Source organism: Pelophylax lessonae (genome assembly GCF_965119305.1).
Source record: "Pelophylax lessonae genome assembly, chromosome: 2".
NCBI lineage: Eukaryota > Metazoa > Chordata > Amphibia > Anura > Ranidae > Pelophylax > Pelophylax lessonae.
In genome coordinates this window covers 19,273,411-19,287,968 of record NC_138769.1, presented here as the reverse complement: position 1 = coordinate 19,287,968, position 14,558 = coordinate 19,273,411, and the positions used below count along the sequence as shown (strand labels likewise).

The 14,558-nt window shown below is 46.7% G+C and overlaps 1 protein-coding gene across 2 annotated transcripts in view; it reads right to left on the bottom strand.

Annotated features, from left to right (window-relative positions):
• The window catches only part of SIDT1 (SID1 transmembrane family member 1), a 174,664-nt gene that overhangs the window by 50,962 nt on the left and 109,144 nt on the right, over positions 1-14,558 (bottom strand). For both annotated transcript variants that reach the window (XM_082247262.1, XM_082247263.1), the window contains exons 6-7: positions 12,019-12,120; positions 1,548-1,631 (exon numbers count right to left, since the gene is read on the bottom strand). In XM_082247262.1, coding sequence (XP_082103388.1) covers positions 1,548-1,631; positions 12,019-12,120 — 186 coding nt within the window. The remainder of the gene's footprint in view (positions 1-1,547; positions 1,632-12,018; positions 12,121-14,558) is intronic.

The following is a 14,558-nucleotide window of genomic DNA, read 5'->3' as shown; positions in this document are numbered from 1 at the left end:
CAGGGGGGATTTGAAGGGCATTAGTGACAGAAGGGGGAAGGGGGTTGTGCTAGCAGGGGGGATTTGAGGGGCATTAGTGACAGAAGGGGGGAAGGGGGTTGTGCTAGCAGGGGGGATTTGGGGGGCATTAGTGGCAGAAGGGGGGAAGGGGGTTGTGCTAGGAGGGGGGATTTGAGGGGCATTAGTGACAGAAGGGGGAAGGGGGTTGTGCTAGCAGGGGGGATTTGAGGGGCATTAGTGACAGAAGGGGGAAGGGGGTTGTGCTAGCAGGGGGGATTTGAGGGGCATTAGTGACAGAAGGGGGGAAGGGGGTTGTGCTAGCAGGGGGGATTTGGGGGGCATTAGTGGCAGAAGGGGGAAGGGGGTTGTGCTAGGAGGGGGGATTTGAGGGGCATTAGTGACAGAAGGGGGAAGGGGGTTGTGCTAGCAGGGGGGATTTGAGGGGCATTAGTGACAGAAGGGGGGAAGGGGGTTGTGCTAGCAGGGGGGATTTGGGGGGGGCATTAGTGGCAGAAGGGGGTTGTGCTAGGAGGGGGGATTTGCCTTTTGCAGATGTGCATGGGTGCCATAATTCCTAATGATACCCCCATGCATCCAGCAAATGCACGTACGTTTGCCCCTGCAAAAAGGCATGGTACCACGGTATCAGGCATTTTGGTGCTGCCCAATTTTAAAACTCATGCTGACACCCTTTTTGTGTGTCTCACATGTAAAGAGCAGCCCATTTAAAAATGTGACATGTAGGAATGTGCAAGAAAGTGCGCACGCCACACCGGTGTGCCCCGGGACTGTGCACAATTCTAAAGGGTGCCTTCACTGAAAAAAAGGGTGAAAATCACTGGCACAGACACATAGAATAAAAAGCTCAAACACCTGTAAATGCAGCGTTTTCAAGCGAAATTGTGCATGATCACTAAGGCTCCGTTGGCATCATCGGCACGAGTTTCCTCACATCCAGTGAAGGGCAGCCTATTCATTTTAATGGGCTGCTCTACATGCGAAAAATGCTCAAAAGAATTCCCTGATCGGCTGCACTGAATCGCATGGTGTTGTGGCACCTAGAAATTTTTCCACACATGAAAATGCACCCGTTGTCAGATGGAAAACCCCACCCATTATCTATAAAACCCCACCCACTATCTATAAAAGGCTGGGCTTCCAGCAGCCATATTGGCAGTATGGTTGGAGCGGTTAGGAAGAGCTGACCGTTCTGTGTAGGGAGATATAGGTTTTCCTTCATTCATTTTGGCACTGGGCTGGTACACGTCCCCCATGGCAGTGCCCAGCTTCTCAAGCCTTTTGTTTGACAAATGGCTTGAATTAAAGATTCACCCACCATTGACTTCAATGGGGTTCATCGTAAAAAAACGGAACCCTGGCAGGTTAACCCATCCCTAGTTATACTTTAAAGCAAACTCTAGTCAAAACCCTTTGGTTGGAGAGACTGGAGAAGGTGCTGAGCTTCAATCATGTCTTCACTGCCCTCTGGGACTTCCTGTGTGGTCACTGGGGCAGAAAGTCAGGTATAGAACCAAAGGACCCCTTACCTGGATGGTAATAGCCGCCTTCTTTGTCATAGACTGGTAGATGCCATTAAATTCCACATTATGGTCTTGATCATAGACAGGACACTGGAAGAGAGGAGAGAAGATTATCAGGAGATGGTCTGTGTGCAAACCGAGCTCCAGCAGCTCTTGAGGTACCAGGTCCAGCGTGGCGGACATACAGTATCTCACAAAAGTGAGTACACCCCTCACATTTTTGTAAATATTTTATTCTATCTTTTCATGTGACAACACTGAAGAAATGACACTTTGCTACAATGTAAAGTAGTGAGTGTACAGCTTGTATAACAGTGTAAATTTGCTGTCCCCTCAAAATAACTCAACACACAGCCATTAATGTTTAAACTGCTGGCAACAAAAGTAAAAATGTCTAAAAAGGGCCCAATTAGCCATTTTCCCTCCCCGGTGTCATGTGACTCGTTAGTGTTACAAGGTCTCAAGTGTGAATGGGGAGCAGGTGTGTTAAATTTGGTGTTATCGCTCTCGCTCTCTCATACTGGTCACTGGAAGTTCAACATGGCACCTCATGGCAAAGAACTCTCTGAGGATCTGAAAAAAAGAATTGTTGCTCTACATAAAGATGGCCTAGGCTATAAGAAGATTGCCAAGACCCTGAAACTGAGCTGCAGCACGGTGGGCAAGACCATACAGTGGTTTAACAGGACAGGTTCCACTCAGAACAGGCCTCACCATGGTCAACCAAAGAAGTTGAGTGCACGTGCTCAGCGTCATATCCAGAGGTTGTCTTTGGGAAATAGACGTATGAGTGCTGCCAGCATTGCTGCAGAGGTTGAAGGGGTGGGGGGATCAGCCTGTCAGTGCTCAGACCATACACCGCACACTGCATCAAATTGGTCTGCATGGCTGTCATCCGAGAGGGAAGCCTCTTCTAAAGATGATGCACAAGAAAGCCTGCAAACAGTTTGCTGAAGACAAGCAGACTAGGGACATGGATTACTGGAACCATGTCCTGTGGTCTGATGAGACCAAGATAAACGTATTTGGTTCAGATGGTGTCAAGCGTGTGTGACGGCAATCAGGTAAGGAGTACAAAGACAAGTGTGTCTTGCCTACAGACAAGCATGGTGGTGGAAGTGTCCTGGTCTGGGGCTGCATGAGTGCTGCCAGCACTGGGGAGCTACAGTTCATTGAGGGAACCATGAATGTCAACATGTACTGTGACTTTCTGAAGCAGAGCATGATCCCCTCCCTTCAGAGACTGGGCCACAGGGCAGTATTACAACATAACGACCCCAAACACCTCCAAGACGACCACTGCCTTGCTAAAGGAGCTGAGGGTAAAGGTGATGGACTGGCCAAGCATGTCTCCAGACCTAAACCCTATTGAGCATCTGTGGGGCATCCTCAAATGGAAGGTGGAGGGGTGCAAGGTCTCTAACATCCAAAAGCTCCGTGATGTCATCATGGAGGAGTGGAAGAGGTCTCCAGTAGCAACCTGTGAAGCTCTGGTGATCTCCATGCCCAAGAGGGTTAAGGCAGTGCTGGAAAATAATGGCGGCCACACAAAATATTGACACTTTGGGCCCAATTTGGACATTTCCACTTAGGGGTGTACTCACTTTTGTTGCCAGCGGTTTAGACATTAATGGCTGTGTGTTGAGTTATTTTGAGGGGACAGAACATTTACACTGTTATACAAGCTGTACACTCACTACTTTACATTGTAGCAAAGTGTCATTTCTTCAGTGTTGTCACATGAAAAGATAGAATAAAATATTTACAAAGATGTGAGGGGTGTACTCACTTTTGTGAGATACTGTATGCTTAGACTGGTAATTTTTTATGGACTAACATGAAATCTTAATCAAAGCAGATTTCTTGGAAGGGGTCTGAAAATCGTCAGCTGATTACCTTTTTGCCAGATCAATTATTGCACTATTTATAGATGCATGCTGTTTGAGTCTATGGATTGAAGATTGATGCATCACACCACAAGCTAAAAGTCCAGATGCAAATTTGATGGCTTTATGTCATCCTTCATCTCACCTCAGCCATCAGCGGATTACCTTTTAGCCGGGTCAAATTTTACACCCCTCAAAGCCCCCCGCCCACAACCTCTCAGCCCTCCCTGGCACCCCCTAGATCCAGCCATGTGGCATTTACTTCAAAGAGTGTACAAGTACACAATATATAGAGCGCTCCTAGGAGAAGTGCAAAGTACCTTGGTCCATTGGAACTTTCCATAGGAGAAGTGCAAAGTCCCTTGGTCCATTGTAACTTTCACTAGGAGAAGTGCAAAGTCCTTTGGTCCATTGGAACTTTCCATAGGAGAAGTGCAAAGTCCCTTGGTCCATTGGAACTTTCCCTAGGAGAAGTGCAAAGTCCCTTGGTCCATTGGAACTTTCCCTAGGAGAAGTGCAAAGGACCTTGGTCCATTGGAATTTTCCCTAGGAGAAGTGCAAAGTACCTTGGTCCATTGGAACTTTCCCTAGTAGAAGTGCAAAGTACCTTGGTCCATTGGAACTTTCCCTAGGAGAAGTGCAAAATCCCTTGACCCATTGGAACTTTCCCTAGGAGAAGAGCAAAGTCCCTTGGCCCATTGGAACTTTCCCTAGGAGAAGTGCAAAGTCCCTTGGTCCATTGGAACTTTCCCTAGGAGAAGTGCAAAGTACCTTGGTCCATTGGAACTTTAACTAGGAGAAGTGCAAAGTACCTTGGTCCATTGGAACGTTCCCTAGGAGAAGTGCAAAGTCATTTGGCCCATTAAAACTTTCCCTAGGAGAAGTGCAAAGTACCTTGGTCCATTGGAACGTTCCCTAGGAGAAGTGCAAAGTCCTTTGGCCCATTGGAACTTTCCCTAGGAGAAGTGCAAAGTACCTTGGTCCATTGGAACTTTCCCTAGGAGAAGTGCAAAGTCCCTTGGCCCATTGGTCCCTATCCATGCTGTTTCATGCTAACTTCAATGTAAGTGTGCTGCTTATTTTATTAAAGTGTTTTTTTTTTATTTGATACTGACCTCAGCGCTCTGCTCTTTGTTTTCGCGATTTGGGTTGAGCTCTAGAAAACCGAAGTTTAGAATAGGTTTGTGTATTGTATTGGTGCCAACATCCCTAATTAGAACAAGTAGTAATTATTTGGTTCCTCAGACCAGTGGGTGGGACTTTGAGGCAAAAAAGAAATTAAACAAGAGTAATATGCGTTTTGACGTTTATCATAAAACAAGGTTTATCATAAAACAATATTTAGCATGTACAAGACATGAAAATGTAAAGTGCTGGATGGGTGAGAGGCCCATCCGTGATGGTGCACGAAAGAAAAAGGAGAGTGACACTGTGATAATCGGTGACTTTTTAGAGACGCTAGATCCTGCCATCCATTGATGTTGGATGTTTGCAGAATGCGTTTCCATCCAACGCGTTTCGGCTGTGCCTTTTTCAAGGATTTTCACCATATCTATATAAAGATATTTAGTCTTTGTTAGTGTCAATCGAAGATTTTTGAGCAATTTTATTAGTATAGTTTTAAAGTCTTAGCTTACATTGAATTTTTTTGTGTGCAGTTACTTGATCGGTTGTGGAGGAGCCCCCTCTTGTTTCCCAAAGCAACCACAAGATCCCAAAGGGGGAGAGGAGTGGCGGTAACATTTGATTCTGAAAGGCCAAACAATTATAAATGGCATATGGTGTAAGTAAGTGTACAGCCCTTTGGGTTTGCAAAGTTATACTCACAGGGTCCAGATATTGCTGGTTTTCCAAAAGTGAGTGCCCTTGGTTCTGTAGGCTGTCCCTGGAATTATATAGATATTTGGATTAACCATATATGTCCAGATGTTAATCTGGACATATATGGTTAATCCAAATATCTATATAATTCCAGGGACAGCCTACAGAACCAAGGGCACTCACTTTTGGAAAACCAGCAATATCTGGACCCTGTGAGTATAACTTTGCAAACCCAAAGGGCTGTACACTTACTTACACCATATGCCATTTATAATTGTTTGGCCTTTCAGAATCAAACGTTACCGCCACTCCTCTCCCCCTTTGGGATCTTGTGGTTGCTTTGGGAAACAAGAGGGGGCTCCTCCACAACCGATCAAGTAACTGCACACAAAAAAATTCAATGTAAGCTAAGACTTTAAAACTATACTAATAAAATTGCTCAAAAATCTTCGATTGACACTAACAAAGACTAAATATCTTTATATAGATATGGTGAAAATCCTTGAAAAAGGCACAGCCGAAACGCGTTGGGTGGAAACGCATTCTGCAAACATCCAACATCAATGGATGGCAGGATCTAGCGTCTCTAAAAAGTCACCGATTATCACAGTGTCACTCTCCTTTTTCTTTCGTGCACCATCACGGATGGGCCTCTCACCCATCCAGCACTTTACATTTTCATGTCTTGTACATGCTAAATATTGTTTTATGATAAACCTTGTTTTATGATAAATGTCAAAACGCATATTACTCTTGTTTAATTTCTTTTTTGCCTCAAAGTCCCACCCACTGGTCTGAGGAACCAAATAATTACTACTTGCTCTTTGTTTTCTTCTACAATGTGGCCTTTAATTGCCTGGGGCTATCAGGAGTCCTTGTTTTCACTGCTGCCGGTGCCATTACAAAAACAGCAGCCCTGGTATCCCTCCAGCCATGCCTGGATTCTCAGTGCCAACCATCGTGGCTGCTATGCTTGCATGGCATCCCCAGCATCCCTCCATTCAAGCCTAGCTTGTTCCTGCCGGCTGCTGTGGCTTCTATGCTTGCATAGCATCCTTCCAGGCATGCCCAGGCTGCATGTGGCCTGTGGATTAGACACCCCCTGACCCACACCATCCTTTTGAAATTTTGGTCAATAATTGTACTACCATCTGTGCATTGGTCATAGTTGCTTTTTTGCAGCCTTTGCTGACATTTAGGGCCGCTGTCCAGCAAAGGTGAGTAAATTGGGACAAATTAAGGGAAGAGAATAATCTTCCCAGATGTATAAATAAACCTTCTTATCAAAATCAGAAATTTCCCTGTTTGCCTCTTCACTTCTTTTCAAACAGAATCGATCGAAAGATAATGATTCCACCAGGGACATTTTTTATTGGAAAATTGAGTGCTTGGATGGATCGAACAATTCCATTATAATAGGCATGGGGGTCATTTTCCTTTTTTTCAGAAATAACAAAACAAATGCTTTATTCGGTTTCTAAATCAGAGCGGAGTATTGTAGCGCTCTACGGGTGCTGAACTACAAGTGACCCTAGGTCCTGGAGGCCAGCAATTTATTACCCCCCTCAGTGGACGATTTCCTCATCATTACTGCAGAATCCGCAGGCCATCCACAATTCCTGTCTTCCCGCTGACTCTCTAATTTCCTGACGGCTGCTGGAGCCAAGTCCGCCTGCTGAGCGATGGACTGTTCTATATTGCTGGCCAAGAGCAAAAAGCTGCACACTGCATCACATCTCCAATTAACGCTGTGCGGTCAAATAACTCTGTACAGTGAGATGGTTTTATGTTTTCAGTATAAAGCTCAAGGGAAGGTTATTTTTTACATTGTTTGTAAAAAAGACTGAAATGAAAAAATAAAAAACAAAGCAGAAAGTATGAAGGCTTGCAACATAAAGAATGAAGGAAAGAATCTTAACCAAAAATTGTCAAAATGATCATTGACCAATGGACAGGTGGCATTGGCTCACCGGTGAGGAGTCTAACTGGCTTCTTGGTCTTCACCAGTGCACCCTGCAAAGGACAATGGGTCGGTAACCCTAGTGACTGTAGGCTACTTTGCTGTGAGATGCAACCAGGTTGTGGCCCACCATCGCCCTACCATTGGCTAGCAGGAACAGGGAAGTTACAACGAGGAGTTGGAAAGACAGCAAGCAGATTGGCCAAGTTCAAGTTGAGGAAGGCTGCGTATTTGTAGGGAGAGGTTGGGGCAGCCAGTATACACTAATTAAGTTTCAAGCCAGAGGTTGAGGCAAGCAGCAGGCATGGATTGTCATGTGTCTAGGCAGAGGTTGAGGAAAGCGGAACGGCATGGATTTTCATGTGTCTAGGCAGAGGTTGAGTCAGGAGACAGGCAAGGATCGTCAAATTTCTAGGCAGGTTAACATAGGTGGCAGGTAAAGGATAATAAAGTTTCTAGACAGAGGTTGAAGCAAGCGGAATGGCACGGATTGCCATGTGTCTAGGCAGAGGTCGAGTCAGAAGGCAGGCAAGGATTCGTCAAGTTTCTAGGCAGGTTAATGTAGGTGGCAGGTAAAGGATAGTAAAGTTTCTAGACAGAGGTTGAGGCAGGCAGCAGGCAAAGATAGTCAAGTTTCTAGGCAGTGGTTGCGCCAAGCCGTGGGGAAGAATTGTCAAGTGTCTAGGCATAGGTCAAGAGAGACAGGCAAGGCATGGATTCTCATGTGTCTAGGCAGAGGTTGGGGCAGCCAGTATACAATAATTAAGTTTCAAGCCAGAGGTTGAGGCAAGCAGCAGGCATGGATTGTCATGTGACTAGGCAGAGGTTGAGGAAAGCGGAACGGCATGGATTGTCATGTGTCTAGGCAGAGGTTGAGTCAGAAGGCAAGCAAGGATCGTCAAGTTTCTAGGCAGGTTAACGTAGGTGGCAGGTAAAGGATGGTAAAGTTTCTAGGCAGAGGTCGAGGCAAGCGGAACGGCACGGATTGTCATGTGTCTAGGCAGAGGTCGAGTCAGGAGGCAGGCAAGGATCGTCAAGTTTCTAGGCAGGTTAATATAGGTGGCAGGTAAAGGATAGTAAAGTTTATAGACAGAGGTTGAGGCAGGCAGCAAGCAAGGATAGTCAAGTTTCTAGGCAGTGGTTGAGGCAGGCAAGGATAATCAAGTAATTAGGAAAAGGTAGCGCCAAGCCGTGGGGAAGAATTGTCAAGTGTCTAGGCATAGGTCAAGAAAGACAGGCAAGGCATGGATTCTCATGTGTCTAGGCAGAGGTTGAGGCAAGGGGAACGGCATGGATTGTCATGTATCTAGGCAGAGGTCGAGTCAGGAGGCAGGCAAGGATCGTCAAGTTTCTAGGCAGGTTAACGTAGGTGGCAGGTAAAGGATGGTAAAGTTTCTAGGCAGAGGTCGAGGCAAGCGGAACGGCACGGATTGTCATGTGTCTAGGCAGAGGTCGAGTCAGGAGGCAGGCAAGGATCGTCAAGTTTCTAGGCAGGTTAATATAGGTGGCAGGTAAAGGATAGTAAAGTTTATAGACAGAGGTTGAGGCAGGCAGCAAGCAAGGATAGTCAAGTTTCTAGGCAGTGGTTGAGGCAGGCAAGGATAATCAAGTAATTAGGAAAAGGTAGCGCCAAGCCGTGGGGAAGAATTGTCAAGTGTCTAGGCATAGGTCAAGAAAGACAGGCAAGGCATGGATTCTCATGTGTCTAGGCAGAGGTTGAGGCAAGGGGAACGGCATGGATTGTCATGTTTCTAAGCAGAGGTTGAGTCAGAAGGCAAGCAAGTATAGTCAAGTTTCTAGGCAGTGGTTGAGGCAGGCAAGGATAATCAAGTATCTAGGAAAGGGTTGCACCAAGCGGCAGGCAAGAATTATCATTTGTCTTGCCATAGGTCAAGAAAGGCAGGCAAGGATAGTCAAGTTTCTAGATGGGTTGATGTAGATGGCAGTTAAAGGATAGTCAACTTTTTAGACAGAGGTAGGTGGCAGGCAAGAATAGTTATGCTTCTAGGCAGAGGTCGAAGGCAGACGGCAGACAAGTTTCTAGGGGCAGCAGGCAAGGATAGTCAAGTTTCTAGGCAGTGGTTGAGGCAGGCAAGAATAATCAATTATCTAGGAAAGGGTTGCACCAAGCGGCAGGCAAGAATTATCATTTGTCTAGCCATAGGTCAAGAAAAGCAGGCAAGGATAGTCAAGTTTCTAGATGGGTTGATGTAGGTGGCAGTTAAAGGATAGTCAACTTTTTAGACAGAGGTTGAGGCAGATGGCAGGCAAGAATAGTTATGCTTCTAGGCAGAGGTCAAAGGCAGGCAGCAGACAAGTTTCTAGGGGCAGCAGGCTAGGATAGTCAAGTTTCTAGGCAGTGGTTGAGGCAGGCAAGGATAATCAAATATTCAGAAAAAGGTTGCACCAAGCAGCAGGTAAGAATTGTCATGTGTCTAGGAATAGGTCAAGAAAGGCAGGCAAGGATAGTCAAGTTTCTAGGCAGTGGTTGAGGCAGGCAAGGATAATCAAGTATCTAGGAAAGGGTTGCGCCAAGCGGCAGGCAAGAATTGTCATGTGTCTAGGCATAGGTCGAGAAAGGCAGGCAAGGATAGTCAGGTTTCTAGGTGGGTTGATGTAGGTGGCAGTTAAAGGATAGTCAACTTTTTAGACAGAGGTTGAGGCAGATGGCAGGCAAGAATAGTTATGATTCTAGGCAGAGGTCAAGGCAGGCGGCAGACAAGTTTCTAGGGGCAGCAGGCAAGGATAGTCAAGTTTCTATGCAGGGGTTGAGGAAGGCAGTAGGCAAGCAACACTCAAGTTTCTAGACAGAGGAAAGCAGCAGATACGTTTCTACAGGCAATAGGCAAGGACAATAGGTTTTCAGGCAGAGTCCTGTGTCATGCCAACAGTAAAGCATCCTGAGACCATTCATGTGTGGGGTTGCTTTAAAGCGCCCCTTTTCCTGCGTACTCACAAACAGAAGCTAACACATACATACATTGCGCCTGCATATGTAAACGACATTCAAACCACACATGTGAGGTATCGCCACGAAGGTTAGAATGAGAGCAATAATTCTAGCACTAGCCCTTCTCTGTACCTCTAAACTGGTAACCTGTAAAAGATTTTAAAGCGTCGCCTACGGAGATTTTTTAGGTACTGAAGCTTGGCGCAATTCCACAAGCGTGCGCAATTTTAAAGCATGACATATTAGGTATCTATTTACCAGTGGCGGCTGGTGCTCCATGGGCCGGGGGGGGGGGGGGGGGAGGTTGGCTGAAGATGGACAACACCGTACCCCCCCCCCCAGACCACACCAACTCGCACACCATACCCTCCCCCCCGTCCCCGGCTCACTCCCCCTGGACTGACATGGAGGGTAGGCAGCGGCGGCTGCTTCTCCCGGCAGCGGCAGCTTCCCCTGCGTCTCCTCCCTCCTCCTCCTCCTTGGCCAATAGCATAGCCTCTCCTTTCGGCCAATCGGGAAACAGGTCTCAGGCTTTCCTGATTGGCTGTGAGGAGAATCAGTGTGATAATAGCAAATATTCATTCGCTATTGTCACACAGCTGGGTGGGCTCAGGGCACAGTGCTCTGCGCCCCAAGCCCACCCTTTTTTGAAGCCTATTAGAGCCTCTGGCTCTAATCGCGTGCTTCAAAAAAAAAAGAAAACCCCCATTGGAATCCGTGCGTCTGGCGCCCTGCATGTAGATTAGGGGGCCGGACGTATGGATAGGGGGGGTGGCACCCCTGCGTCCCCAATGGACGGGCCGCCACTGCTATTTACCCAGCATAACATCATATTTCACATTATACAAAATCGGGCTATCTTTAGTGTTTTGTTTTTTTTTTTAATTCAAGGAATTGTATTTTTTTGCCAAAAGCAGCGTTCGCAAAAATTGCTGCGCAAATACCGTGTGACATATAAAGTTGCAACAACCGATATTTTATTCCCTAGGGCCTCTGCTAAAAAACAAAACAAAAAAATATTTTATATATATATATATATATATATATATATATATATATATGTATGTAATGCTGCCCCCCCCTCCACCTGAGACTCTATTGGTCACTGGTTGCTAGAGCCGCCTCTCTCACCCCCCCTCCTCTCTTTCTCACCCCCCCCTCTTCTCTCTCTCTCACCCCTCTTCTCTCTCTCTCATTCCCCCCTCTCTTTCTCTCTCTCTCATCCTCTCATTCCCCCCCTCTCTCTCTCATTCCCCCCCTCTCTCTCTCATCCCCCCTCTCTCTCACCCCCCCTCTATCTCTCTCACCCCCTCTCTCACCCCCCCTCTCTCTCTCTCTCTCATCCCCCTCTCTCTCTCTCTCACCCACCCCCCTCTCTCATCCCCCCTCTCTCTCCCTCCCTCACCCTATCTCATCCCCCCTCTCTCTCCCTCCCTCACCCACCCCCTCTCTCTCCCACCCCTCCCCCCCCCCTCTCGTGAGATTTTAGGGGTTCATGCTGGGACTTGTAGTCCTTAAATTTTGGAGGGAGTCACGTCCGTTAAAAAGGAAGGAGTGGGGCAAATTTACATAGGAGGGGGCGCCCAATTTTAGTCTTGCCTAGGGCAGCACAAAACCAAAATACACCACTGGTTGCATCTGGATTGTTACAGGAACAGAGGTAATTCCTCTTCAGCTTTGTGCGTAATCTGAGCTCCAGCTATTGTGAGCTTTGTAAACAACTGTTATTTTTTGTTTTAGTTATGATCACACCAAAAAAAAAAAAAAGTGACAGGAATAACGTCAAATAGACAAATAAAATATATGTACTGTATAGAGATGAGAGGAGATCACCTCCACCTAAGCCTACCAGCTACTTACTGCAATATCCTGGACAGACACCACAGTGCAGGGATAGGTGTTCGGTGAATGAACCTTGACAACCACGGAGTCCACTCCTTCTGGGAACGAGTAGAGAAAATACTGCAAAAAAACAACAAGCAGGGAATATTATTAGTTTTATGTTCTTGCTGTTCCATATTTCCAATACAAATCTGTAGATTCTCTTGTGTGTATGTTAGGGGGCATATTAGAAATCAAAACAGTGAGAGAAGTACAACTCCAGACATTTTTGGGGGGCATTTTGTCACACAATTTTTATGCGCCCCTTTTTTTTTTTCTATTTAGTGTTTTGTACTTTGTTTTTAAGCATCTGCCATTTTAACGGCTTCCTTACCAGTGACTCATCCCGGCTGTCAGCAGCAGGGATGAGTCATGGGTTGTTAAGGGATCGGCACCCGCTAGCTTCCTAACAATGATGAGTCATCCCTGGTGTCACCGAGGATTCCCCGCTGACAGCAGCATGTAAACAAAAGAGCCAGCGTTGCTAAAAAAACCCCCCAAAATAACAGTATGGAGTTACTCCCCAAACCATACCAGGCCCTTTCGGTCTGGTATGGATTTTAAGTAGTGATCGACCGATATCGTTTTTCATTGCCAACACCGATATTTTGGTCATCGCGTAACCGCCGATATTTTCGTATATTTAAAAAAAATTTTTTTTTCTTTTTTTTTTTATTACTTTTCAGGTACTGTTGTGGAGGGATCTGGGAGTCTAAAAGACCCCAAACCCCTCCTTTGCACTTAAAAGCTGTTTTGAATGCTGTCTTTTTTAATCTGACGCCGAGTACCCGGAAGTGATGTCATGACATGACTTCCGTGTTTTTTTAATGGTTACCAGTTTAGAGTTACAGAGGAGGTGTAGTTCTAGAATTATTGCTCTCACTATAACTATTGCCACGATACCTCATGTGTGGTTTGAACACTGGTGTAATAAATTTAAAACGGGCGCGACTTACGTATGTGTTTTCTTTGGCGCGCAAGCTCACGGGGACAGGGGCTCTTTAAAAAAACATTTTTTTCTTATTTATTTTATTTATTTTTTATTTTTACACTGTCCCTTTAAAAAAAATCTGATCACTTTTTTTGCTTTTAGAAGGAATGTAAACATCCCTTGTGACAGTAATAGGCAGTGACAGGTACTCTTTATGGAGGGATTGGGGGGGATGTGACAGTAATAGGCAGTGACAGGTACTCTTTATGGAGGGATTGGGGGATGTGACAGTAATAGGCAGTGACAGGTACTCTTTATGGAGGGATTGGGGGATGTGACAGTAATAGGCAGTGACAGGTACTCTTTATGGAGGGATCCGAGGGGGGGGGGGAATGTGACAGTAATAGGCAGTGAGAGGTACTCTTTCTGGAGGGATCCGGGGGGGGGGGGGATGTGATAGTAATAGGCAGTGACAGGTACTCTTTCTGGAGGGATCCGGGGGGGGGGGGGGGGATGTGATAGTAATAGGCAGTGACAGGTACTCTTTATGGAGGGATCCGGGGGGGGTGACAGTAATAGGCAGTGACAGGTACTCTTTATGGAGGGATACGGGGGGGGGGGGGGGATGTGACAGTAATAGGCAGTGACAGGTACTCTTTATGGAGGGATCCGGGGGGCGGGGGGATGTGACAGTAATAGGCAGTGACAGGTACTCTTTCTGGAGGGATCCGGGGGGGGGGGGGGATGTGACAGTAATAGGCAGTGACAGGTACTCTTTATGGAGGGATCCGGGGGGGTGACAGTAATAGGCAGTGACAGGTACTCTTTATGGAGGGATCGGGGGTGGGGGATGTGACAGTAATAGGCAGTGACAGGTACTCTTTATGGAGGGATACGGGGGGGGGGGGGGATGTGACAGTAATAGGCAGTGACAGGTACTCTTTATGGAGGGATTGGGGGGGATGTGACAGTAATAGGCAGTGACAGGTACTCTTCGTGGAGGGATTGGGGGGGGGGGGGGAATGTGACAGTAATAGGCAGTGACAGGTACTCTTTATGGAGGGATTGGGGGATGTGACAGTAATAGGCAGTGACAGGTACTCTTTATGGAGGGATTGGGGGGGGGGGGGGGTGTGACAGTAATAGGCAGTGACAGGTACTCTTTATGGAGGGATTGGGGGATGTGACAGTAATAGGCAGTGACAGGTACTCTTTATGGAGGGATTGGGGGGGGGATGTGACAGTAATAGGCAGTGACAGGTACTCTTTATGGAGGGATTGGGGGATGTGACAGTAATAGGCAGTGACAGGTACTCTTTATGGAGGGATTGGGGGGGGGGAATGTGACAGTAATAGGCAGTGACAGGTACTATTTATGGAGGGATTGAGGGGGGGGGGGAATGTGACAGTAATAGGCAGTGACAGGTACTCTTCGTGGAGGGATTGGGGGGGGGGAATGTGACAGTAATAGGCAGTGACAGGTACTCTTTATGGAGGGATTGGGGGGGGGGGATGTGACAGTAATAGGCAGTGACAGGTACTCTTTATGGAGGGATTGGGGGATGTGACAGTAATAGGCAGTGACAGG